This window comes from Orbicella faveolata, unplaced genomic scaffold (assembly GCF_042242905.1).
Source record: "Orbicella faveolata isolate gen_17 unplaced genomic scaffold, um_ofav_v1 contig_13, whole genome shotgun sequence".
Classification (NCBI taxonomy): domain Eukaryota; kingdom Metazoa; phylum Cnidaria; class Anthozoa; order Scleractinia; family Merulinidae; genus Orbicella; species Orbicella faveolata.
In genome coordinates, this window is record NW_028301540.1 from 17868655 (window position 1) to 17894124 (window position 25470).

At 36.9% G+C, this 25470-nt stretch overlaps 3 protein-coding genes across 3 annotated transcripts in view; 2 read left to right on the plus strand and 1 right to left on the minus strand.

The window, feature by feature from the left end:
- On the plus strand, positions 1 to 15027 carry LOC110052720 (mitochondrial glutathione transporter SLC25A40-like). The gene is made up of 11 exons (XM_020758915.2): positions 1 to 226; positions 3096 to 3155; positions 4424 to 4539; positions 5632 to 5699; positions 6315 to 6439; positions 7134 to 7211; positions 7851 to 7949; positions 8825 to 8916; positions 10095 to 10170; positions 10552 to 10641; positions 11535 to 15027. Exons 1-11 carry the CDS (start codon positions 73 to 75, stop codon positions 11666 to 11668), a joined length of 1092 nt encoding a protein of 363 aa, XP_020614574.1. The 5' UTR covers positions 1 to 72; the 3' UTR covers positions 11669 to 15027.
- Positions 14551 to 25470, minus strand: part of LOC110052530 (GATA zinc finger domain-containing protein 1-like) — a 15299-nt gene continuing 4379 nt past the window's right edge. The window contains exons 2-4 of the mRNA XM_020758695.2: positions 18363 to 18422; positions 16981 to 17158; positions 14551 to 15006 (exon numbers count right to left, since the gene is read on the minus strand). Of these exons, the coding sequence (XP_020614354.1) occupies positions 14819 to 15006; positions 16981 to 17158; positions 18363 to 18422 (426 nt within the window). The 3' untranslated portion in view covers positions 14551 to 14818. The remainder of the gene's footprint in view (positions 15007 to 16980; positions 17159 to 18362; positions 18423 to 25470) is intronic.
- Positions 20884 to 22643, plus strand: LOC149115421 (uncharacterized). Its single transcript, XM_089284916.1, has one exon. It carries the CDS (start codon positions 21040 to 21042, stop codon positions 21964 to 21966), a length of 927 nt encoding a protein of 308 aa, XP_089141042.1. The 5' UTR covers positions 20884 to 21039; the 3' UTR covers positions 21967 to 22643.

The following is a 25470-nucleotide window of genomic DNA, read 5'->3' on the forward strand; positions in this document are numbered from 1 at the left end:
AAGGTTATCCAAAATGGACGATCGTTCGCGGCTTTCTTCGAAAAGGAGTCTTTACATGGATTTGATGCCTTTATGGTCTTTCTAGTTAATGATTTATTTGTGTATAAAACGAGTTCATCTCAGAAGGCTATCATAATGAACAGTCTTGGGTCAAGTAGTGGAAAAATAACGCCACTGCAGCAAATGTTAGCTTCAGGATCAGGAGCCTTGATAACCAGTTTGTTAGGTAAGACTTAAGCTTACTTTTGTTTTTTCCGTTGTCGTAAATGCCTCTCGCTTATTTTCGCACATTTTAAGGTTGCTAAATGTTACTCTACTACTTCGGACAAAGCTCCCCGATACTTAAAAAACAGGATTCCACGACTTGTAAAACAATAGATTTGTATGATGTAACATCCCACATTGTGTGGAGCTGTAAGCCCCAGTAAGCGCTAGTAAGAAACACGTGCAAATACCGAGTTGAAGTTATTTGAACCATGCAAATGTTACTTTGATTTGTTATTTTCCTTGCCCTATAATTTCCACTTTCTCATTTTTTTGTGTAGTAAAGTAATCATGCAATTTTGGTTTGTAATTTTTTAACTTGTACTTGCTACTACTAACGTGTTTGTATACCTGAGGCGACCCCCGTTAAATGTTTGCTTTCCCATTACTTTCCTATTTGTCTGATTCTTGTGTCTGTAATTTGTCGACTGAAGGTATGTGTAATTAGTTCTGATCAGCTACCTATCCTCATCTGTTATGATTTTTTTGTAAGTTGTTTCATTTTGATATTAATTTTAGTCTATTGTATGTTGCTTTTTTCAGTGAAATTATAAATAAAGGTTGACATTCACAAAAAATAAACAAAAAAAAAAAACTGAAAAAGCTAGTGTTAACATAGAATGCATACTTTTAGAGAATAAGTAAAGGTTTTAATGATTCCTAGTTTTACTTTCATTTTTACAGCTTAGCTATTTTATTTGTTAGTAATTTTTTATCACTGATGTAAATTTTTAATGTAAATTTTATTTTTAATAACATTTTTTACTGTAAAGCGCCATGAGCCATGGATATGGCGCTATACAAATCTATTATTATTATTATTATTATAAGTAAACAGGTGTAAATCACAAAAAAATAATTGTCAGTAAGGGTCAGATTGGGCAAGATCGAATCAAATCAAATTGTATTTGTAAAAATACCTCAAGTGAAAATGTGCACCTGGTTAATTTAGCTAACATAACACTTGCATTACCTTTGTTTGGTTTGGCGATGGATTTTTGCGCACACTAAAGTCACTAAAACAAGTAACACAAGGCTGCCTAAAGGGCCTTTGATTAATTTTATTTTATGAATTTTAATCAATGGTTCTTTTACCTGGATTTTACTCACAATCTTGTGCCTTGAAATGCAGAATTAGCTGTTCTTCAGGACGTAACATGTCGATCAGAGTTGATCATCGAAAACGTAGTCGATAAGTCGATAGTACTCGATATTTGTCGATAATTGTCAATCGACAAGTTAAATTTGTCGATAAAAGTCGATAATCACAAGATTTTCAATTGATTATCGATTTTATCAACAAAAATGCAGAAAAATGTTTCAATCAGCTACGAAATTCAAGTAACCAAACCAATAATAGCTCCAATGACTTTTTTTTAATGCCGAGTGTAAACAGCTCTTCAGTAAATCTGTGTGGCAATAAACTTAAATAAAAACCTGAACAACCAAGTGGTCTGTTATTCATTACAGAATAGAATGTTTAAATTACCTCAAGAAATGATCGATTAACAGTTTCAGCTGAACTAAATCGCGATCTTTTGCATAACTCGAACCAAACTAGTTCCCAGGGTCTCTCTAGGCGGGGAGATGAGAGATCCTGGGAACTCAAAGTTGTACTTCTTCGGGGGGACAGAACGGGTCAAAGTTTAGACTAGATGCGGGAAAAAATCGGGGCCAGCAAAGTAATTAAGAAGTAAAGTAAAGTAAATTGACATTTTATTTCATCAGTGTTTTTACTCAGTTCAACATTTGAAAAATACAAGCTCCTACGACTCTCCTCCCTCTCTGCTAGGTTGGCTGTATTCGCTGGGTTTGTATGCCCCTTGCTTCTCCTTGCACCTGTGACTGTTGTACACTCCACAACCTACGTATGCCTATGCCATACATCGTTTTTGTATTTCCGATACTTGTCGATTGAAATCGATCAAAATCGATCAAAATCAATCATAATCAAACAAAGTCGATAATCACAATAAATTGTGTGATCAACTTTTATCGATTTCCAATATTTGTCGATTGACTAGTATCGACAACGATCGACAATGATCGATTTTTATCGACTATCGAAATAATCGACATGTTACGTCCTGTGTTCTTTTTCGCGAATCATATCTAGAAGATAAGACTAGACTATTTAATTGTATGTTGTCTGGTGTTGTATTTGTTGGCAACCAAGAATATCATTCAGGTAACAAATCTAAACCTAGTCCTTTTGGAAACTTATTAAAAAAAGAGTTCAATGGAGTGTGATAATAAGTAATATCAGTGCTACTACAAAGCACTGGCAGTTGATGTCTGCTAGGGATTTAATTCTTTAGACCTGATGTTTTGTTCATCTGTGTTCATCAGATGTTCATAATATGGCCCACCTCAAATTTGTTACATTGTTTGCAAATCTCTTGGCATTACATACTGAGGTAATTATCCACAACAAACTAAATTTGACATAACTAGATCACGTTGGAATCAACATGTTTAATCTAAGTGCGGTCTCTTAAAACTTGTATAAAAAGCAATGATATGACCTTGAAACAAACAGGTTTATTGGAGGCATCTGGTTTCAGTTGTCCATTTTAAGCAAGTTTAGAAATGGTATCTAATATACACATTTTCTAAGCAACTTGTCAGTTTATATACACATATAATATTACACACTCTCAAATGTGTAAATAAGTGCTGTTTCAATCTCTGTATAATTGTGTTTTGTGCTTTTGGGTGAAGCCTTGAGCAAGCTGATTCTCTAGGGTAAGGCTATAATATTATTTAAGTTTCATGCAACACATGAAATCTAAACACTAATTGGTATTATTTGATTATTTTTTCTTTTGTAGTGACTCCTCTAGATGTGGTTAAAACAAGACTACAGGCCCAGCTCAAACCTATTCCAAAATGTAATTATACTCATACTTACTGTGTACTGTGGATCAGGTATTAGTCATGGTACAGTAAAGCTATCCCAGATGACCAACAATATGCTTTGTGCCCCTCGTCTCAAAGCATATATTTTCTGAAAACTTAGTGGACAAAGATGTATTCATTTTAAGTAAAACTTAAAAATTTACTCTGTCCTGAATATAGCACTTGATATCCAAAAGTGCAGAGACTTATTGAGTTCATTATGGGGCATATTTTAGCAGGGGAGGGTGATTAGCATTGCAATGCATTTTACATTTGTAGCACCTTAGGGTTAGGCTCATGTTTTTGTGATTCTCACCATTCATCTGTCATCTTTTCAGGAATTTTTAATTGGCTAGCACTAAATTCTAATGATCTTATTCTATTATTAACTTTTGTTTTCACTGATCTGTGTTCAATATACCACTTTGGTCACTGACAGTAGTGCCTAGCTCAAGCCTTACTGAAAAATTTTGACCCCTTTTATCTGTTTGGGTGCCTTCTTTTCACTGGAAAAAGAACACAACCTTTTATATTAGTCTCTCTGGCTGATTTAGGCAAAAAACAGAGTGACAATTTAATGATAGCTATCATTTATAAAGGAGCTAGCTGAGAATAATTTTTCCTTCATAACTTTGTTTGGAATCAGCCTTTCTGTGAATTAAAAGGTCTCAAGGAGGTCTATCAGAAAATAGCAATAAATAATTTCTTCAAAAAAATTATGTCAATTTTGGAGTATTTCTTAAACCTTACCTGTGGTGGTGTGGAGTCTTAATGGTAAGTGTGGTAGAATCCAGATCATGTGGTCCGTTGTCATTTTGGGGACAAGACTCTTTACTCTCCCAGTGCTTTTCTCCACCTAGGTGTATTAATGGGTACTAGTGAATTTACTGTAAGAGTCGAAATACTGTGATCACTTTAATTTGAGATTTGATTCAATTGTGTACTTCAGGCACCAGAGCAATCCTTGAAACCACATACCAAATTATATTTTTGCTGTTTGTGGTTTGTTTTCATATGCCTAAATATTGGCCTTTTCCTTGCTACACAATAATATTCTATAAATATTTCTGGTGTTCATGGGTTTCGGAGTTGCAGTAACCATAATGCTAATGAGGCAAAATTTTGACTCAATATGGTCTAAGCTCCTGTAAGCGACTACCTGGGCTTGACATTTTGGGTGGTTGCTTGTGGGAGATTCGACTGTATGTACATTTTGAACATGTTGTTAACTCTATTCCATTGTTTTTGTTTTTGTTGTTAGCTCCATGTTATTTGTTCTGCAATGGCCTCATGGATCATCTATGTTTGTGTGCCAACCTTGGCTCTCCATTCAGACCATTTCCTCATACTCCTCATCCTCCTTTTAATTCAACTTTGGTATGTTTATTCTTTTTTGGATGGCTGCCCAGTCTTATTAGCTCACTAAGGTCATTTTGGGCATGTACTCGTTTTTATTTTAAACTTATTTTTGTACGATTAAATAGGCCCTTTGCTCGATCCGGTCACATGGTACAAAATCACACATGCTGGTGAGCAAGTTCCGCAGTGGGACTTCCAAAACAAAGGCAGGTCCAGGTGGACTGGCACAAGTGGCATTGTTTTGGAAGTCCCACTGTGCAACTTGCTCACCAGCATGTGTGATTTTTTTCCATGTGACCGGATCATGCAAAGGGCCTATTTTAGCTATGAGTGAGTGCAATATAAAAAAATTGAAATTTAGAAAGGGAATCTTTATACAGTCTTTTCATTGTTTTATTGCAACCTAGTCTGCTCCAAATATTCTGTTCCATGTGTTTGCAGTGTTCTTACTGGGGCACTACCTTGTCTAGTTGTGGGAATCCTTCAAAAAATTGAAATGGTGCATTTAAAGCCAAGTAAATGCATCCTTTTTGGCACACAAGTTAAGATCAGATGCCATGAGGAAAATGGACTTATGAGAAAATAGTGGGCAATTTTTTCAATTGACAATCAAATACTTCAGTTTTTTTGCTTGAAAATAAGACACTCACGGTACAATTTCAGCCATGATCTTGAATCATATAGCTGACCTTGTGGATTGTGGCCTTGTGTTATTTATTCCTCATGGTTTTTGTAGGGAGCAAAGTTACAGGCTGGGATTAACTTTGAACCTGGGAGGGCCGTGGGACCCCCCAAGGCAAAATCCTGGTGAGGCCACTGTGTTAGTCCACTGCAGATGGATTTAGGAGAAGGGTTGAAGAGGGGATGAAGAGCAACCTGATATAATGCTTATGAAGGTCATTTCCTTACATGGGCCCATAACAATTAAGAGTGCTTTCCTCTCTCGAAAGGGTAGGATCTGAAATATTCCGTAACAGATGTAACTATAAATTAAACTTATGTTGTGTAGGGTGCTTCCTTGTTCTATATATTAATTATCTTCAAGTTAAAAGGTAGCCTTGTCAAGTTTTTGTTTGATAAATAACTAAGTAGATGATGGCTTCCTTCCAGGATGCTCTAATCAAAATACCTCGCTATGAAGGTCTGTCAGCACTCTGGAGGGGCCTACCACCAACTCTGTAAGATGTTTGTTTGCGTTGATTGTACACTGTATCATAAACTGTAATTTAATATTGCTTTTCATGGATTTTGATAGTATCAGTGAAAAGAAGGATGACTTGTGTAAAAATTTAACTTTGATTTTAAAGACCTTTTATCACTTACCACGATGCACAATATTCAAACAACATTGTTTATTGTACATTGCAAACTAGGAAAGTGACCAAATTTATGATTGTGAATGGTAGCCCATCTCCTTCACTGCATTTATTGTTGTCATTTGATTACTATTTGATGTTTTTTTTGTGTGTGTGTGTGTAACTCTGTATTTAGAGTTGAGATTTTTTATGAGCATACTCTTTCACAAGATTAATGCCAGATCATTCAATTCACATAGGAATAATTCAAACATTTCTTGTGTTGATTGGTGATAAGTCAAATCAGATCCTAAATGCATATTGTAAGGTTTATAACATGTTAATTAACCTTTTATTCTGGTAATTTACTATGTTTGTCAAATTTAGTCAAATTTACTGTGTCCATGAATATTGGATATGTATAGCAACCTTGGGTCATGGAGAAATGTCCTTGTAGGATGCAAACACAACGACATATTGTTTTTATTTGCGTTGCAGTGTAATGGCAATTCCAAACACAATGATTTATTTTACACTTTATGATCAACTCAAAGTGATGTATGGCTTTGAAGAAGCACGGAAAAATGTTTGGTCACCAATGTTTGCTGGAATAACTGCTCGAAGTAAGATCTCCTATCAGGAATAAATATTTCAAGATTATTAGCGAGAAGAGGAGCCTATTCAGTGATTGATAATTTGGACAATTTACATTCATGTAACCCTCCTCCCTGCCCCGTGCTTATCTGCTAAGTTTGTGTGACCCACATACACGCTAGAAGTGTTTTTTTTAGGTAACCTAGCTGATACCAAGTAACTTTAAGTTAGACATGAACTTGTATGTTGAATAGCAGACTTCATCTGACTCTACATGTATACATGTGCATTTACAATCCTCTGTAGGAAAAAAGATGGCAACTGGTACATTTACCCATAATTCTTAGCGCACGAAAACCTTAGCAACGTTCATAAAACCGTCCAGAAACATGATAAAATCTTCAAACCTAGGCTACTCAATGCCCTTATAGCAAAGTGGAAAATGTTGTAAAAATTTGGCTTTTTTTGTGCCCTATAGGCTGTGTCAGGTTTGCAAGGTATTGTGGTAAAATGTACAGCTGCCATCTTTTTTCCTACAGTGGACTGTAGCACAATATTTACACTAAACACTGACTTCTTTTCTCCTCAGTTGATCATCATTGAATTCTAGCATACATTTCTAGGTACATTGTAACTATTTTGTACTGGTGGCATGAAGTTAGTTTTATTTTCAGTTTGATGAGGTGCAACAATTATTATATAGTGATTGTTTTTTATTTGCAGCTATTTCTATAACCTGCATCTCACCAATAGAAATGATCAGAACCAAAATGCAGGCAAAGAAACATTTCAGTTATAAAGGTACGGACATAAATTTCTTATTCTAACCTCATTAAAGTTTGAATTGTTCTATGATTTAAGTTACATTTTTTTAAATTGTACAATTTCTGTTTAGCGAAGGTGAAACTGCAAATGATATTAACCTTGTATTTTTCATACTTGAATCATTCCTACATGTACTATTAGTACTTGTTCACAGGTGACACTTATAATATTTTTCTTTTAAACAAAGTCATGTAACTTAAAATTGTTGTGGAGAGCACTGTGCTCCACAAAATTATTTTTGCAAGTGTCTTTTCAGCATTTTGAACACATTTTTGCCAAAGGCAACACTGCAGTTTTCTGTTGTACGTAAGATACATATTTGTTTGGAGATTTATATAGTGCATGCTGTAAGAGTTTCCAGGCACTGAAACAGGCCATAAACCAACTTTGTTGAGGCTTTTGCTGCTTTGGTGTGCCCTGTCCCTGTATAAGTGACCTAATGATTTAGTTACATAAAACTTTGAAACTGAATAAGTATGGGCCACTAATGCATTAACACTTAATTTATGCACTTGTTGTGTGAGTCAGTAGGTTGCCCAAGATGTAATAAATGACCATGTAACAGCCTTGTTTCTTATCTTATTATTGCTAAAAATTCCTTCAATTCACCTTTAGATCTTATCAGTGTAATCAAGAATGCCATTCAGCAAGGTGGAGTGTTATCTCTCTGGCAAGGACTGGGGCCTACATTATTGAGGGATGTACCATTTTCAGGTACATAGCATTTACCATGAGGGATGATTTGGATAATCAAATTTGTTACTTTAACCTTCATCACTGGACATCAAAATCGCACTATATTTTTTTAAGTGATATGCAATACAACAACAAGCAAATTGCACATACAGGTTTGATTTACAAACTTTTACCAACACTAGTTATTTGAAAGACATTAAGAAGTACGGCATATTGTATTTTTGAAATATGTAGTTACTGAAAATTTGAACTGAAACATTCCTAGCTACTTTTGTCAATAAGGGACAATCCCATTTTTTTTTTCCAAAATTGGAAAAATTCTTTTATATTCCATCATCATTGCAAATCATTGTTGAGGAGTTTGTAGATCTTAGAATATTATTACAAATCTTAATACAACTGAATTACTGTGTCCACACATAACCTTTTACAAAAGTCAAAAGTGATTCACAAAAAAAATTGTCAAATCCAGAAAACTATTTGGCAAATCACAAAAAAAAGTGTACGTGGTGCTGTCAACCAGTATCAGAGGTTTTATGACTTTGCCACCATTTTATCCAAAATGGCAGTGTTTTGTATCTCTTGTGTCTCTGTGGAAACCAACAATGTTTTGTTTTAAAAGTGGTGCAAAAGTTCCAGATAAATCCCTTAGTAACACACTAGAAGGGAATGTTCTTTGTCTTCTGCATTGGTGAAGTCATTGTCGTAATACTTGACCTCTAAAGTGGAGGATCATAGGGGATTTAGCTAGCCAAATGAATATTTGAAAGGAAAGACCAACAATTTGGTTATAGTGGCATTGAAAGTGGGTCAAGATTTTGGAGCCAAGGAGTACATTAAGTATGTAATTGTAGGAAATCATGTCAGTGATTTTTAGTACTTTGTATTTTCAGCTGTCTACTGGACAGGGTATGAGCTTCTGAGGGCTAGGTTTGCTGAGCCAGGTTTCATGGCTAGTTTTTCCTCTGGAGTATTGTCTGGAGCCGTGAGTATATTTTATTGTACTACATGTTTATCTACGTTACATTCTTGTTATTAAATTTTTATTAATGATCCTAAGAAAAGTGAATGCTATCTTAAATTTCAAAATACTTTCTGTTGACACCTTCGTCATCATCAGTTTGGAATGGAATTTAAAGCAATAAGCAGACTGAGTCCCAGTCCCAGTCACTACGTACCAGGCTTCAAAGTACTTGACAGTTCTCTCTAATTAAGTTGACATTGGGCATATAATTAAAGTCAATATCTTTGTAAATGGTTCGACTGCAAAGTGTTTGATTTTCAGCTTAATCACTTGGTCTCCACCATGCTTACTTTATCAGAGTTCCAGATAAGTGGAGGGGGGTGGTCTCAGGTCAAACACCCTACAAGGTCAGCAACATGATCCGACAAATTAATAGAAAATTTGGCTAAACTACAGAATACAGGGCCACTTTTAGTCATTTATCCACCAAACAAGCTGGCTTGTTTGGCTCGTTTACTCCTTTGTCATCTACTGCCAAGCCAAACAAGCCACTTAATGTATAGACCAAGGACTTAATACATATAAAGATTATTCCTTGTTCTTTAATCCACTGCCGAGCCAAACGAGCCACTAAATAATTATATGCACCTTCAAAAGTGGCCCTGTATTGTGTAGTTGCTCTGAAAATTTATAATGATTTGGTTGGAGCAGGGGAAATTGACCCGTTGAAATACCTTTACACCGAACCTTGAACTTATCTGGAACCCTGCTTTATGACAATTTGTGATGTTTTTGAGCAATGATCAATCTTAACTGAACTGTACTAGCAAGAATATGCACTTTTAAAAGACAAAGCACTTTTCTTGCAACTTTGTATTCTGAAAAATGCCCTCAAACCCAATGAAATTATATTTTCCATCAAAAAAAATATAAATGGCAACATGGTGTATCCAAAATCCAATCCAAAACGTGCAGACACGAAACACTGTAGTCAAAACAGGTAGAAAACTGTAAACTTCAAACCTGTTAGCTAATTATTTAACACAAACAACTGCAACTTATGATGGTTTTGTAAGCCAAGATTCCCTTGGAAACTCGATTCTCATCGGCAAAAGTACAACAAGTGATGTTTGGGTTTGTAAATACTTCATTCTTTAGCTTGAGTCCAATTTGTAAAGATGAACTTTGTTGTTTGACAGTTTGCAGCATTGATCACAACTCCATTTGATGTGGTAAAGACACATAGGCAGATGGAGCTTGGAGAACTTGTCTTTAGTATGTACACCACTTTACTAGCTGTTAATGAAAGTGCTTGAACCCCTGACCAAATGGGGTCACACTTAACACTTATCATTATAATTATTGTGGTTTTTCTTAATTATTTCGAGATATTCATGATTTCAAACAAAATCACTTCTGTATTGTTGACTGTTGATGTAATGACTTTGACCTTCTAAACCTTACTCTGTTGTTATGGAGAATTCTAGACTTTGCGAAGTTCCTAATTTTCAGTGATGTCACAACGCAAGTACAATTCTATGTAGTCCTTGTTTGTACAATGTCAAAACTTATCATTTTTTTCATTATGTTATGTTTTATCATTATATTAATAACGTCATTGTGTTTTCATTGTATTAATTTTGATGAACTTTACAGAAGATGCAAGTGCTGTCAAGAAGTTGCCTTTCACATTCTCTTTGATGTTTCAACTGTACAGAGAAAGTGGATGGAGGAGTCTCTTTGCAGGTAAGTGTGGAAGAGTTTTTGTTATGACCACATACAAAACTAAAAAGGTGTCCGTAACTGGAACTGAAGGCTTACAAGAATGGTTGTCATAAGCGGCCTCTCAAGGTGTAAGGGATACATGTAGATGGTCGCTTACGGGAGATTGGCTAGGAATGCAAAAAATGCCACCGCATCAAATGAGTTTTTTGTTGTTGTTTTATTGGCCTGTGCAATGCCGCAACTAAGACGATAACTGTGTTCAATACAGGCAATAACTGTGCACTACAATACTAGGACTGGCTATTAGTGATCAAAGGACAAATCATAATTGCAGCTAACACTAAAATTAACTAACCAGATCAGCTAACATTAACCACAGTGACAGTCTCACAGCAACAAAATCCAGTGACACAATTCACAAATGTCTATGACTATATTTTACACTCAAGCCTTATCCCTTTCGGGTGATCGCTAACCGGATCTCAAAAACAGAGGAAACGATAAGTCCAAATCGTAAATCCTTAAAGTGTGAGCGCCTTATGGGAATGTCCCCTTACAGAGTTTGTACAGAGTTTGTATGGGAGTTCAAACACGGTTTTGCGGTGAAGACGCTCATAAGTAGGGTTGTTTGCGAGAGCATAAGAGAGCTTCCACTGTAGTCAAACAGGTTTCTTTTCTATTTGCGGCATTACTTTTGTCTATAAGCAACGGCTGGAAAAGCAGTTTTTACATGGTGTTCAGGAAAAAATAGACAGTGAACATTTTTATGTAGGCTCAAACTTTACTGTTTTAAAGCAAAAATCTTAGATAGTAAATTCCGTTTGAGTAGTACTTGACTAAACTTGTACTTAGTACTGCACTAAAGATACTGACACTGAGTATTAAACATGATAGAGTTTTGCTGAATTTTCCAGGTGTGTCAGCAAGAGTCATGAAAGTTGCTCCAGCATGTGCAGTCATGATCAGTACTTATGAATATTCCAAGTCTTTTTTCCGTCATTACAACATGGAGAAGGTGGCATCAGTTACCGTGTCTGACACAGTTTGATTCAAGTCGTTCATGTGACATCAAAACATTATGTGCGACCTAATAAAAGACTGATAATGATGCATGGCTCACAAATACTACATGGGTCAGCGCTAGCACAGTACTGGAGTCAGTTGGTATTACTTACTGACAATTGATCACAAGCTTTACACTATGGACATGGGATACATGTTACCTGGACGGACATGGAGGAGATTAACTGGAACAATCCACAAGATTTTTTAACACCCAGCAGTAATCGATCACCCTCCTTGAGAAAGATAATGGCCAAACAAGAACAAATGAACCGTACAAAATAGGTAGTGTAAGGTCTGGGATGTGATACAACTGTAGCTGCAGTGAAACGTTTCTACCGGGGGAAGAATCTGTTAAATGGTGAACTGTGAACATCTGGCTATCAAGTTGATGTTTAGTTCACTTCTTTCAAAAGAAATTAAAGTAAATTGTTCAGGAGTGCATGACAGTATCGAATGCTATAGTATTGAAATGTAGTTTGATCGTGACTAACAATATGAACTTCGCCACCTTTTTGTTCTTACCACATTTTGACGTCATCTGTGATGTATTACTGAATGTACTGTAAATATACTGTAAAATAATATTTGAATAGGTATAGTTTATTTTTAGCAACAGAAGAAATGGTTGGTTTGTTTATATATCGGAGGCATTAAATACGCCTTTGGTTGCATTTGGAAGAAATTCTGAGGGGTCAGTTCAGTTTCAACCAGTTTTTGGATAGGAAAACACCAGTTTTGGATTCACAAAAAACGGGTTTGCGATTAAAAAGAACAATTTTAAGGTTGTAAAAAACCGGTTTGAGGTTCATAAAAACCGCTTTGAGGTTTGTTAAAATCTGGGTTGGGTATCGAGCAAAAACTGGTTTTGGCATTGCAAAAAAGCGGTTTCGGGTTCAAAAAACGGGCGACCGACAAACTCGGTTCAGGGTCGCAAAAAACTGGTTTCGGGATTGAAAACTAGGGTTTCGGGGTGAAAAAAAAAAATTGGTTTAAAAAGTGAAAAAAGCAGTCTAGGTAATCTGGTGAAAAGGCAGTTTAGGCCATTAGAAAACGCGGCCCGATTTTAATGTCGAATGACTCAGTTATAAAAGGCCGGTTTCTGGGATGAAGTCAAAATCGGCTTGGGCTCGATTTACTGTTTGGGTTCCGGTTAAAGTTAAGGGTAGGGTGAGAGTTTTAACTACCCTAAAACTGCTTTGTTACGAAATTCCCACTCAAAACCGTTTTTTGCTTTCGACCGAGCGTAAAACCGATTTTATATGAATCTTGAAACGGTTCTTCCGAGACCAAAACAGGCTTTTTAGGAATCCAATATGGGTTTTTCCGATACTTAAACTGTTTAACCGCAATACTAACCCGAATTTTTTTTTTAAGAGACGTCTGCGTGATGGGATTTCTTGGCATTTTCGTGACCTTTCCAATATGGGAATGGTGGATACGCAAGGGAATGATTTCCGTCCAACCTCTCCATAACCCTACCCCTAACTCTTACTCTAACTCTGATCAAACCTAACCCTTAGCTGCCTTTACATACCCTTAGCTATCTAAAAGTCGATGCCCAAGGCAATTGTTTCCATTCAGCCAATGCTTTGCGTCCAATGCAATGCGTCCAAAAATGCTTTGTCCACGGTTCCCTCTCGAAGAGCCACAGTCCGACTTGTGGAATATTCGATGCGCAAGGAAAATATGTCCCTGTTCTATAAACAGGCCCTCTTCTACTTATACTATATATAAATGATCTGCCGATCTATCTCTCTAACCCCATTTCGATTATTGTAGTGTCGTATGGGGGAACTGCAACAAAACTCTTAGTGCTAAGCTTCAAAATTACAAAATCCCGCTGCGCGACGAATGAAATTTGACAAAAAAGAAAGATGAACAAGTGGTAGAAGGGTTCTCATTAACTCTTCCCTTCTCGAATGTTAGATGGACTGTATTTATCGTGTAAATACTTAGTACGAAGTTTTATTTCAATGTAATTTATTATACACACAGGCGGGTTGTTCGCGAGAATTTTGATTTCGGTTTTGTAGTTTTTCCGTGAGGTTTCTGTTTATATTATTAGTCCTTCAGTTTTGAGCTTGCGTAATCTCGAACCACACAAAACATAAGCAGTGAAAAACGTATTTACAACAAAAATTGATCCTTCGGTTAACTTTTAATCCTGGGTTAGCTTTTGAACAACCCGGTCCCTGAGCTTTAATTTTTAATTTTACTTTTTCTTCCTTCTCGCACACGATCCTGTTTCTGATCCAAACTTGCTCGAAAACCTACTGCACGACCTATGATGAAGTTTTTACAGTTGATTTTTAGGTGAATCGCGCTCAGGGTCAAAAGCTGTAAGATAGACTTCGAGCTATTTTTTAAATAGGCAAAATTTCCCATTTTCTTTGTTCGCAAAAATTCTGCTTACGAGATTTTTATTTTACTTTGTTTGAATACTAAAACAGAGGGGTCATGAGGGTAGATTTTGAGAAATAACGTCATAAAACCTACTAGTGCCCAGTCTATCCTAGGCAAACGGTCGTTCGTTTTGGCTGTTTATCAAGGGTTAAATTGTTTAACTATCACATATAAGGGTAAAAGACTTAAGAAAACACCAACTAGAGAAAGGAAAAATTTTTGAAAAAAATTTTCAAAAGAGTGCAAAGTTGGGCTGTTATAGTCCATCAAAACTGAAGTAAGACATGTTAAGGGGTGAAAAACAAACGGTTATGGGATAGATAAAAACCAATTTCAGGGTCTTTAAAACCTGTTTTGAGATAGACATAAAGTAAATCAATGCAAAAACAACAACAACAACAAGCTACACGACTTTCCAAATGGACATCCTATGTTTACTATGGGACAGAATGGAGTATGGCCTTGTTATTATTATTTATTTTATTCCAGCTCTTGTTTGAATGTACATGTTTCTCTCAAGGCATTGTTGAACGAGTTACAAGAGTCTCTTGAATAAAAGCACTTCTTTTGAATAACATATCACATTTCGCCATACACTAGTCGTTCAGTACAATGTACAAGTCACATGTTCTGCATGCTTCCATCACTGCAAGTGGTAAAGATGGGCTTGACATCACCATGGGAGGTTTAGAGATCAAACAAGGAAAATGACTGTTAAAAAAATGGAGTGCTAAATTGAAGTTGTCGAGGATTGTTCATTTTGAAGAAGCTGTTCTGCTGCTGTTGCTAAGTCATTAAGGTCAGGTTGCCGTGGAACCACAAATGGTGGGTGCTCTCTTCTTGCTTTAAAAAGTTCTGTTGGTGCTCTGCAGACAAACTCCATACATTCCATGGGCCTAGGAGTGTCTTCCTCTGGCCCTAAAAAAAAAAAAAAAAGAATATGCCTTGTATGAAAGTAGAATGAATTATGTGTTTAATAAACTAAGGATAAGATTCTGTTAGGCCAAGTGGTCCATACTGTTGCAGGTTATCCTGCTTTCTGTAGCTAAGCATTAAGCAGCTAGGAGTATTTCCACTCCCTACCCCCACCACTAAATGTGCAGGTATCCATTTATACAGACTAATTGAAAGCTGGACTGCTCCATCCAGTGTGCTTCATGCTAATCATAAGGCCACCACGCCTATTACTTCCTTGAGAATACTTCACATGTTCCTTCCTTGAGAGAACATTGTTTAAGGTGTCTAACCAAGGCTGTTGCCTAAGGAAATTTTTAAGGAGCCCTTCAGGCTTTTAACTTCAATAGTCCTTTTTAGGAGCCCAGAATAAATTTGCCGTGGTCAATCCAGGGTGTTGGGAAGATTGGGGAAGACAGGGTGGGGGGGGGGGGTGGAGTGAATTTGGAAATTTAGGGGAGGGGTCGGGAGGCAGAGATTTTCCATGAGACACTAATATGGTCTAATATCAATCAAATTTTTGAAATAAAGTGTTCAGCAAAGTGATCAGGTCATGACTGAGAAAGAATACTATTTGTGGTCAAACAAATTCAATAATTGGTGTATCCATGCAAGTGCTGCAGCCTTTTTTTACAAAAATTTATATTGCTGCTTTTGTTTTTGAGTTCAGCAATTCTATAACAAAACAAAATACATTGTACAAGTCATGAAATGCAAGCTGCAAATGAAAGCAAATAAAAATGAAAGAGGTATTTGGGGCATTTGAATTTGGCCTCACTGAAATGTGCTTTCCTTCCCCGGGCTTCAGGGACACAGGTACAGACAAACGGTTTCTTTTTTAGGCAGCATTACCGCATTACATTGGCTGCTTCTTTGGAGAAAATATATTCACGTATATTGGGCAGAGTCATGACAATTCATTGATAATTTAAAATAAGAAGCCCTAGTATGCAAAAAGAATTGCAATGATGTTTTCTTTTTGCTGGCTAGCTTCTTGAATATTTCGACTTTTAAGTTGTAAATATCCTTTCAGAAACTACAGAAATTCATTCAGTACAGGTAAGTGAAGTTTTCCAAAGTATCAGAGAAAAAAAGGCCAAGAATTTAGAGACATTTCATCTTTATTCAATTGTAAATATAATGTCAGCAACATCATCACTCCAATTCCAAAAATATTGGTTACCAAAGTAGTTATTTTGCAACTGGAATCAGCAGGGCATCAACAGAGACACAATACAATGGCATACATGACGTGCATTTATTCAATACTGGCGATTTTCAAATATGGCTGTTTTCAGCTGTTTTGTGAGGGGAGAGAGGTGTTATTGTCGTGTTTTGGTCCATATTTCTTGTGTTAAAAGCAAAACAGGACCAGAGTAGCTGTTGTTTTCTGTTTAATTTATTGTGTGAATGATTTTTTGACCGATTTCATGAGAAGATTGAAGTCATCGGACGGATTGGATGGGAATGAAAACTCCATGTTTAGGCGCCCACTCGGGCTCCTTGAACAAAACTTTAGTCACCTGCACTCGTAACTTAGGCACCTCAGGTGACCATGCGCCCATTAGGCAGCAGCCTTGTGTCTCACTACAATAATATTTATCCAAGACTTGATAGCGTGCACTATATTTGCCTGCCAGAGGTCAGCATTAGTCCAGCATGCAAATATAATGTAAGAACCCCTGAGAAGAAATGCAAATTTGCGATTATTTTCAACCAGCAGTTCCATTTTTAGTGCAACATCTCTAAGAGATGTCAAACGATATAGGCACCCACAAAACAGCCAAATTGTGATTTGATTGGTTGTTCATAGTAGCTACAGTCTGACTGGTGTGGGATACATAAATCCCTCACTCACTAACTCACCCATCCACTCTAAACATATAGCCTAGACCCCAAAAGTAAAAAGTTTTTTTTTTTTTTTTTTTCAATACTTACCTGGTAAAAATAGAGCCGGATCAAAGTGTGATGGTTTGGGAACCATGGGAATGAGCCATGTAATGACAGCAGTTTTCTGTGCATATTGATCCTGTAGGAACCCCCTCAACTGTGCATAGTATAAATCACCCTCTATGTCTTCGATGGACACCACGTCACCAGCTTGATAAAGAATACCCTGCAAGGAATAACAAAAAGTTACAAAGGAAATCTCCTGGCTTCTCTGTGCATAGAAAATGTTTTAGATACACCTTTGAACCTTTTGGTAGTGAAACCAAACTATCTCAAGAATGTTAGGATTTAGAATATGATGTGTCTATGCAAGCATAGCATAACATCCAAAATTTAGAGTCTCAATAATGATTTTGTGTGGTTTTCTTGGTGCCTGTAAAAAAACTCCTCAAAAACTAAAGAAAGGAAATCTGGTGAAATAAAGGCATTTACATGTACATTCATTGCACACATGAATGTTAATTGTCTTGTGTAGAAAGAAAAAATGAAGGTAATCCATTTTCCACCAAAATTTGTTGTTGCTCTTACACAGACACGCTCTTAAATGTAAATGTACGTGTATGTACAAAGCTACATGTATCAGCCCAATCTGTTATTTATTCACATCGAAGACACCCTGTAAATGTACATGTACACTTATTTATTCTTAATTGTCACTCCAAAAAGCTTAGTTTTTTTGTCCTTAGTTAGCCTATAGCAAGTAAACATTCAGCTTCTCCACTCCCCGAAGTTTCAGCCTCTGAAGTGCCCGCTATCCTGAAGAAATTTGTCTTGAGAGAAGCAACTTTGGAGGCCGCCATTTTGAAACTGTCATGGCAGCTAGGCCATGTTTATGTGACATCATTCCGTCTGACTTGAAATTGGTGGGAAGGAGAAAACCCTGCAACTGACTGGGCATCCTTCAGAAGTTCAGTAAAATCTTTTTTTTTCCCAAGCAATTATCTACTTTACTATCTTCAATGCTATCATTTTGGAGTTTGGAGCATGTTTGGCTCAAAATAATTTGGCTCAAGCAAAGCCATAACTTAGAGTGGTAATTAAACGGCTCTTCGGAAGCCATTTGGACAAAATCTGTCAGACAGAATGACATCACGAAAACGTGGCCTGGCTGCTGAGGACTGTTCAAAATGGCAGCAATGATGTTTGAATTTTGGCCTTCTTTGGAGACGAATTTCATAAGGAAAACCTGAACTTAAGAGGCTGAAACTTCATTGAGTGGCTAAACTCAGTGCAAGGTTTTTATTAGTGCTGGCAAAAAATATACATTTTTTTGGAGTGATCTTCTCCTTTAAATAATAAAAGGAAAGAGTGGATTCTGGTGGTAAGTAAGAAACTATAAATGACAATGTTGTATTTACAGGTTGCCTTACCTTGAAGTAAATCCTGTCTGCTGCTATTACAGTTGCAAACCCCTCTGGTGACTTATATGGCTACAATCAAAATAATATTCAGTTAACATAGCACAGTGTAATCAAAAGAGCTGTCTTCCAGTAATGTGTATTTAAAAAGAGACTAAACAGCTAGAGGAGACAGGGGCATAGCTAGCCTTTAAGTCATTAAGCATGGGTTTAACAAGAATTTATCTAAATAATTGTTTTAGTAGCCAAAAGGCCATGTTAACAAAGCAGATGATGTTTTCTCAGACATTTTTGAACTGGAAGCAAGCCCAGTAGAAGGTCAATCACTACAGCAAAAAGATAAGAAAAGGAGAAAAAGGAAAAGCCTAAAAACGTAGGTCACTTTCTCCTCCAAAAACTCGAAATTTTGATTTCTGTGCACGCCTGAACAAAAGTGTTGTAAAGCGTGATGCTAGTGGAAAGAAAGGCATGCTGTCATGTTGCAAATGCCTTTTTGAGGAGATTGGAGCTAATTTGACCTGTATCCAGGCTGAAAATCTACAGAATGTCCAAAAAATGCATTTTTAGCAAAAAGCTCTAGAAGTCAATGGGTTAAAAGACCATTTTAGCAATGCAACATTCTGACTTTTATCAGGCAAGAAAGAAGTGCAGTTCATAAAGGAATGAAATTTAGCTGGTTCTCATTCTGGTCAGACCACAAAGTCTTGTTATTCTATCACAGGCACTGACAGTATCAACACACACACACACACTCAGCTTCAAAATGCCAGCTAAACAAACACATGCATCTCTTCACTCACAAACAGCTGACCAAAAATTTGTAACATATCACTTTTACTACCTCTACTGGAAATTACTGACAACAATAATACACTCAGCATTTCACCACAGTAACTGCTGACCATGTGCATTCCACTTTTCATAAATGGATAAATTTATCACTCTTGAGGACAAAAACATTGTTAAAGCTGACTTATATCATTTGTTGCAATTATGGTTAACATCATTTGCAGGTTACACATTGTGTGTATGAAACATTCTCAACTATTGCCAAGTCACATGGTAACCAGTCACGCGGCTGTGTTGTTGTGCATTTGTTACCATTTCTTTATTTGTTTGGTCACGCAGCCATGCGATTAGTTACCATGTGACCTGCAGGCCTTCTGATATCACGCGATGGTGCGATTTCACACAATCAACCTCAAATCGCATCCAATCGCACAATTCACGAAAAATTGCATAATTCACAAAAGAACACACAGCATTTATAAAATAAAACATAAATCAACAAGACAATAGTTTCTTAGGAATTCCTACATAAATACGCCATTTTTAAGATGATTTACCTTGGAAAAAGCCTAAAAAGCGTTTGTCACCTTCGATTTTGTAAACATTCGAAGCTGCAAGGCATTTTTTGCATGTCAGGGGCCTAGAACGAGTCTTATTCTTAAAGAGTCGCCTAATTGGTGAAACACAAACACCCCCTTTGTTCAGATTAGCCAATCTGAATGGCTGATATATATGTTGTAGGTAATTTTTTTCTTCAGGTAAATTTGATTTTTACCTAGGTAATATTTTTTTAACTAGGTAATTTTAAAACAAATTTTTTTACCTGGATATTTTTAATCTGTTATGATGTTCTTCATTTTCACATAGTAGATCAACCGATATTGACAAAGCTGGAGTGCCGGTTAGCCAGATTTTACCCGTTAGCCCGTGTCGGTTAGGGGTGACACTATTTGGCGCAAAGACAGAATATCACTAGTTTGCTTGCGGTTTGCTTTTTTTAGGTAGTTTAGGCAATATTTAATATTATTGTTGTTCCGTCATTCCAACCTTTAATGGGGAGACACTAAACAGTTAGATAACTAATATAATTGTGGTTTGCTGTTACTATTCAAACAAAACAAATAAAGGAAAATAAACTTTATAGTTTGAGAAAATCAGTTTTCATTCTCTAATACTATTGTTCCATTGCCATCTTACATGCTGCTGTGAAAGTAAGTTGTTTAGTATAATCAAAAGTGATATTGGGTTTCTAGCATTTGGTTAACCTGCTGGGGGAAATGAGAGTTGTTATTAACCCAAATTTGGTTGCTAGTCGAACATATGTGTTCTCAATTTCTGTTATTTTCCCAAACAAAACATTTGGGTGAAGTGGATTACATTTATCAACCTTGTCAATTTTTACACAGACATAATCGTTGATTTCAAATTTTTTTACACTTGGTCTTGCAGCTTTCATTTTTTCATTATATTTGTTTTGTTTTTCATTTGTTTGGCTCTTCATTTGTTTTTGGACTTTGGAAAAATTATCTTGAGCCTTTCTCTAAGACTCTGGTAGGCTCTTCCTCTTCTCTTTCAACTGCATTCTCAACACATTCAATTTCATGTTCATCTTCCTGTTCTTCATCTGCTTCCATAGAAGGACATTCAGTTTCGGGTTCCTCTTCTTGTTCTCCATCTCCTTCCATAGCTGCACATTCTTCTCCTGATTTTGTTGTTCCTATTCGTCCTTCATGGGGAAGAATGCCAAAGACTAGCTCATATGGGGTTCTTGATACAGCGCGGTGTTTGGTTATATTTCTTTTGTAGGCAGCTTCTCCCACAGGGAGACTGGGTCGAGTAATGGCGACGTAAAGACGTGCGTTGCTGCCGCCCGCCGATCTTTCTGCTCTGTCTTTGGTAAATGGCCGTTTTTTTCGGTCAGTTTTTGAGCAAAAGAAAAACCATATCCTCAGACTCTTCCAACAAATCATCTCTTTCGCCGGAAATCAAAAAAACGAAGCCATACTCCTCGCCAACGCATCACGAAGACGAAATAATGACAGCTCTCAGTATGACACAAGATGTTGGTGCAACTCTACAAGCAATCTTAGCAAAGCTGGAAAAGCTTGATTCAATAGAATCCGCCGTGAAGAAAATTGAAGCCAATCTCGAGAACTTAGAGAAACGAACCCAAAGGCTAGAAGATTTCCAAACAACAGCGAAGAAAGATATTGACGATCTAAAAGAAGGGATCAACGTTACTGGACAACAACTCAAGAATAAGACAGAAGCTATGGAGAAGGTGCATCGACTCTATGAAACTCAATTAACAGAGCTCACGACAAAATGCCAGAAAAATGGGGATTTGTTAGACGAGATCCACACTAAAAATCTTTACTTAGAAGCCTACTCTCACCAGGAGAATATCAAATTCACGAACATAGAAGAATCGACAGAAATAGGCGGCCGCACTAGTGAAGACACCGAAGAAGTTCTCCGAACTTTTCTGGAACGTGATCTTGGTTATAGGGATGCAAGGAATGTAGAAATTCAGCGAGTACATCGCATCGGAAAAAGCAAGGATGGAAATCCGCGTCCTATTCTGGCCCGTTTCCTTAGATATAAAGACTGTCAACAGATCTTTTTACTGGGTCACCGGCTTAAAGGCACTAACTTTCAAATGTTCCGAGACCTTCCCCAGGAAATCATTACCCATCGCAAAGTACAGATGGGAGCTTTTAAGGATGCCAGGAAAAATGGAGTTGCTGCCTCCTTCAGCCAATCTCAACCGGATAAATTGTATATCAGAGGTAAATTGTGGCCGATCGGGCAAAAATTTACTATTTAATTAACACTAAATAAACTTTGTTCAGATTGACCGGTAAATTGTTCAAACTTCTCGCAGTTTCGTTATTGCCAATATGCTTTTCACCAATTAGAGGCGGTTGGCAACTTAAACGGGCTAATAGAGTTGCAGGCTTTTTCTCTTTTTTGCTGTAGCAAGCAATCAAGTTGCCTAATTTCTCCACCATAAGTCCTTTAGTAATTTTATTCATTTTGTGTGTGTTTTACTGTCTCCAGGGCATAAAAATCTATCTAATTAACAATAGTTTAAAGGCATGTGGTCATTTAGATATCTTTTATTGTGAAAATGCAAAACAGTCAACTCAGCCTCCTTCATTACTCACAATACAACAGATCTGAAAATAATTTCCCTCAATGTCAGGGGATTGGGAAACAATGCCAAAAGAAAAGAGGTGTTTAACTGGCTGAGAGCGAAAAAGCAATCTATATATATGCTGCAAGAGGTCCATTGTTCTCGAGAAACTACCGATATATGGTCTTGTGAATGGGGGTACAAAGCGCTCTTCAGCTGCTGCAGCAGCAACAAAGCAGGGGTTGGTATTCTTTTCAATAATAATTTCAATTGCCAGATCCACAAGGTTTTCTCGGATCCGAATGGACGCTTTTTAATATGTGATATCGTTGCTGATAGCAAGCGTCTGACTGTGGCTAACATCTACGCTCCGAGTGAAGACGATCCAAATTTCTTTCAGGTTTTTTTCGATCATTTATCAAACTTTAAATGTGGTGAAATCATAATTGGTGGGGACTTTAACTTAGTTCTTGACGTCGAAAAAGACAAGAGGGGTGGCCTTGCCAGAACACACAAAAATGCCTTAAAAGTGATTTGAGATTTCTCTGAAAATCTTGGTTTGACTGATATTTGGAGACTTTTCAACCCAGAAGCCAGGAGATATACTTGGCGCCAAAACCAACCAGTCATACATTGCCGACTCGATTTTTTTCTAGTAAGTGAATCATCTTTATGTGATGTGACCCATGCAGATATTTTTCCTGGTTTCAAAACGGATCATTCGATGATTACTCTGAATCTAGCTTTACACTCGAACCCCAGAGGCAAAGGTTTTTGGAAGTTGAACACGTCCCTTTTATCCGAAATGAGATATGTCCAAGAAATTAAAACAACAATTGAAAGCACTGTGAAACAATACAAAGACGACACCTCAGTGAACCCAGCTCTGCTTTGGGAGATGATTAAATTAAAGGTGCGAGAAAAATCAATATCTTATGCTGCATACAAAAACGCGACAACAAGGAAACGCGAAGAAATGTTGGAACGCGAAATCGCCTTGTTAGAAAAACATTTAGACAATGCAAGCAATAGTAACCCCTCATATCATATTGTTGCTGAAAGAATTTTTACCTTAAAGAAACAGCTAGAATACGTCAAAAAGCCCCGACAGCATCCAGTCAACATTCCTCTCTGAAGTGAACTCCACTTCTTTGACCAATGAAGAACAAACTTTATGTGAAGGCCCCTTAACTCAAAAGGAATGTTTCGAAGCCCTGAAGAAGATGGAGTCTGACAAAACGCCAGGCACGGATGGACTTCCCGCTGAATTCTACAAAGTTTTTTGGAAAGACATTTCTTCTTTTTTAATCTCGGCCCTCAACTATGCTTTTGACTCTGGCTGCCTCTCAGTAACACAAAGACGAGGGGTTATAAAACTAATTCCAAAAAAAGATGCGGAACTATACTTCATCAAAAATTGGAGGCCTATTACCCTTTTGAACACTGATTACAAAATTGCAGCAAAATCTATTGCAAACCGAATTAAATTAGTACTTCCAAACCTTATCAATCACGATCAAACAGGATTTTTGAAGGGCAGATTTATAGGCGAAAATATCAGACTCATTGACTCTATTATCCAATATGCCACAGAAAAGAATATCCCGGGCCTGTTACTTTTTATTGACTTTGAAAAGGCATTTGATTCTCTCGAATGGTCCTTCATACATGGAACATTAAGATCCTACGGTTTTGGTGCTTCGCTAATTAACTGGGTGAAAACCCTGTATAGTCATACTGAAAGCTGTATTCTGAATAATGGATGGGCAAGTAATTTTTTTGAAATTCAAAGAGGTGTTAGGCAAGGCTGCCCGCTCTCACCTTATTTATTTATCCTATCGGCAGAGGTGCTGGCCACGGCAATTAGGAAAAATACTAATATAAAGGGAATCTCTGTAAATAATGTGGAAATTAAGTTAAGTCAGTATGCCGATGACACAACACTTATATTAGACGGGTCACGTGAATCTCTCCTTTCATCCCTTGCAATGCTTGACGATTTCAGCAAAGTCTCTGGCCTCAGACTCAATGATAAGAAAACGGAAGCTCTATGGATTGGCGCAAGTATTGGAAGTGATAAAATTCTGTTATCAGGAAAAGAGCTTAAATGGCCAAAAGACAAAGTAAAATCCCTAGGTCTATGGATTTCAACAGATCCCGAACTATCTGCCTCTTTAAACTACAATGAGAAACTTGAAAAAGTGAAAGAAATCCTGAGATGCTGGAAATACCGCCGACTCACATTGTTAGGGAAAATCACTGTTATCAAATCACTAGTGGTCTCCCAATTGGTTTATCTACTCTCGCCTCTTCGCTCAAACTACAGGGTTTTAAAAGAAATAAATGATTTACTCTACACTTTTCTATGGAATGGTAAAGGCGACAAGATAAAACGGAAGGTAATGATCAATGATTTTGGTGGTGGTGGCCTAAAAATGATTGATATTAGTTCCTTCAATAAATCTCTCAAAACCACATGGATTAAAAAATATTTAGATAACAACAATAAGGGAAAATGGAAAATCTTTTTTGACATAACCCTAAAAAAATATGGCTGTCAAAACTTTTTTTCCTACAACCTCAACGTTAGAGACACCTTATCGACAATAACAACCTCGGATGCCTTTTTAAAAGAACTATTAGGAATCTGGGCGGAAGTTAACTTTGAACCTGAAATAACATCGAAAGATCACTTTCTGGATCAACAACTTTGGCATAACTCCCTAATAAAGATAGCCAACAAAACAGTTTTTTTAAAAAATTTGTTCACCAAGGGAATAACTCGGGTGAAACATCTTTTAGGACCGGACAACAACTTTCTCTCGTTAAATGATTTCCGCTGTAAGTATGAAATAGACCCTCGCCCTCTCAGCTTCTACGGATTAATATCGGCTGTAAAGTCTCTTCGGACTGATTCTAATTTTCAAGATTTACAGAACACCGACCACGAATATGAGCCACTTACAACAAGAATTTTGCAGGTCAAAAAAGCAACTACAATAATATATAAAAAAACTGATTAGTAACAAGAGTTTAACCCCAGTGTCAAGTCAAAAGAAGTGGCTAGAGGATTGTGGCCTACCAATAAATGACAACATAAATTGGAATGCTGCCTATCTTTTAGCTAAAAAATGCACAAAGAGCACTAAGCTGATAGAGTTTCAGTTTAAATTCTTACATAGACGTGTACCAACC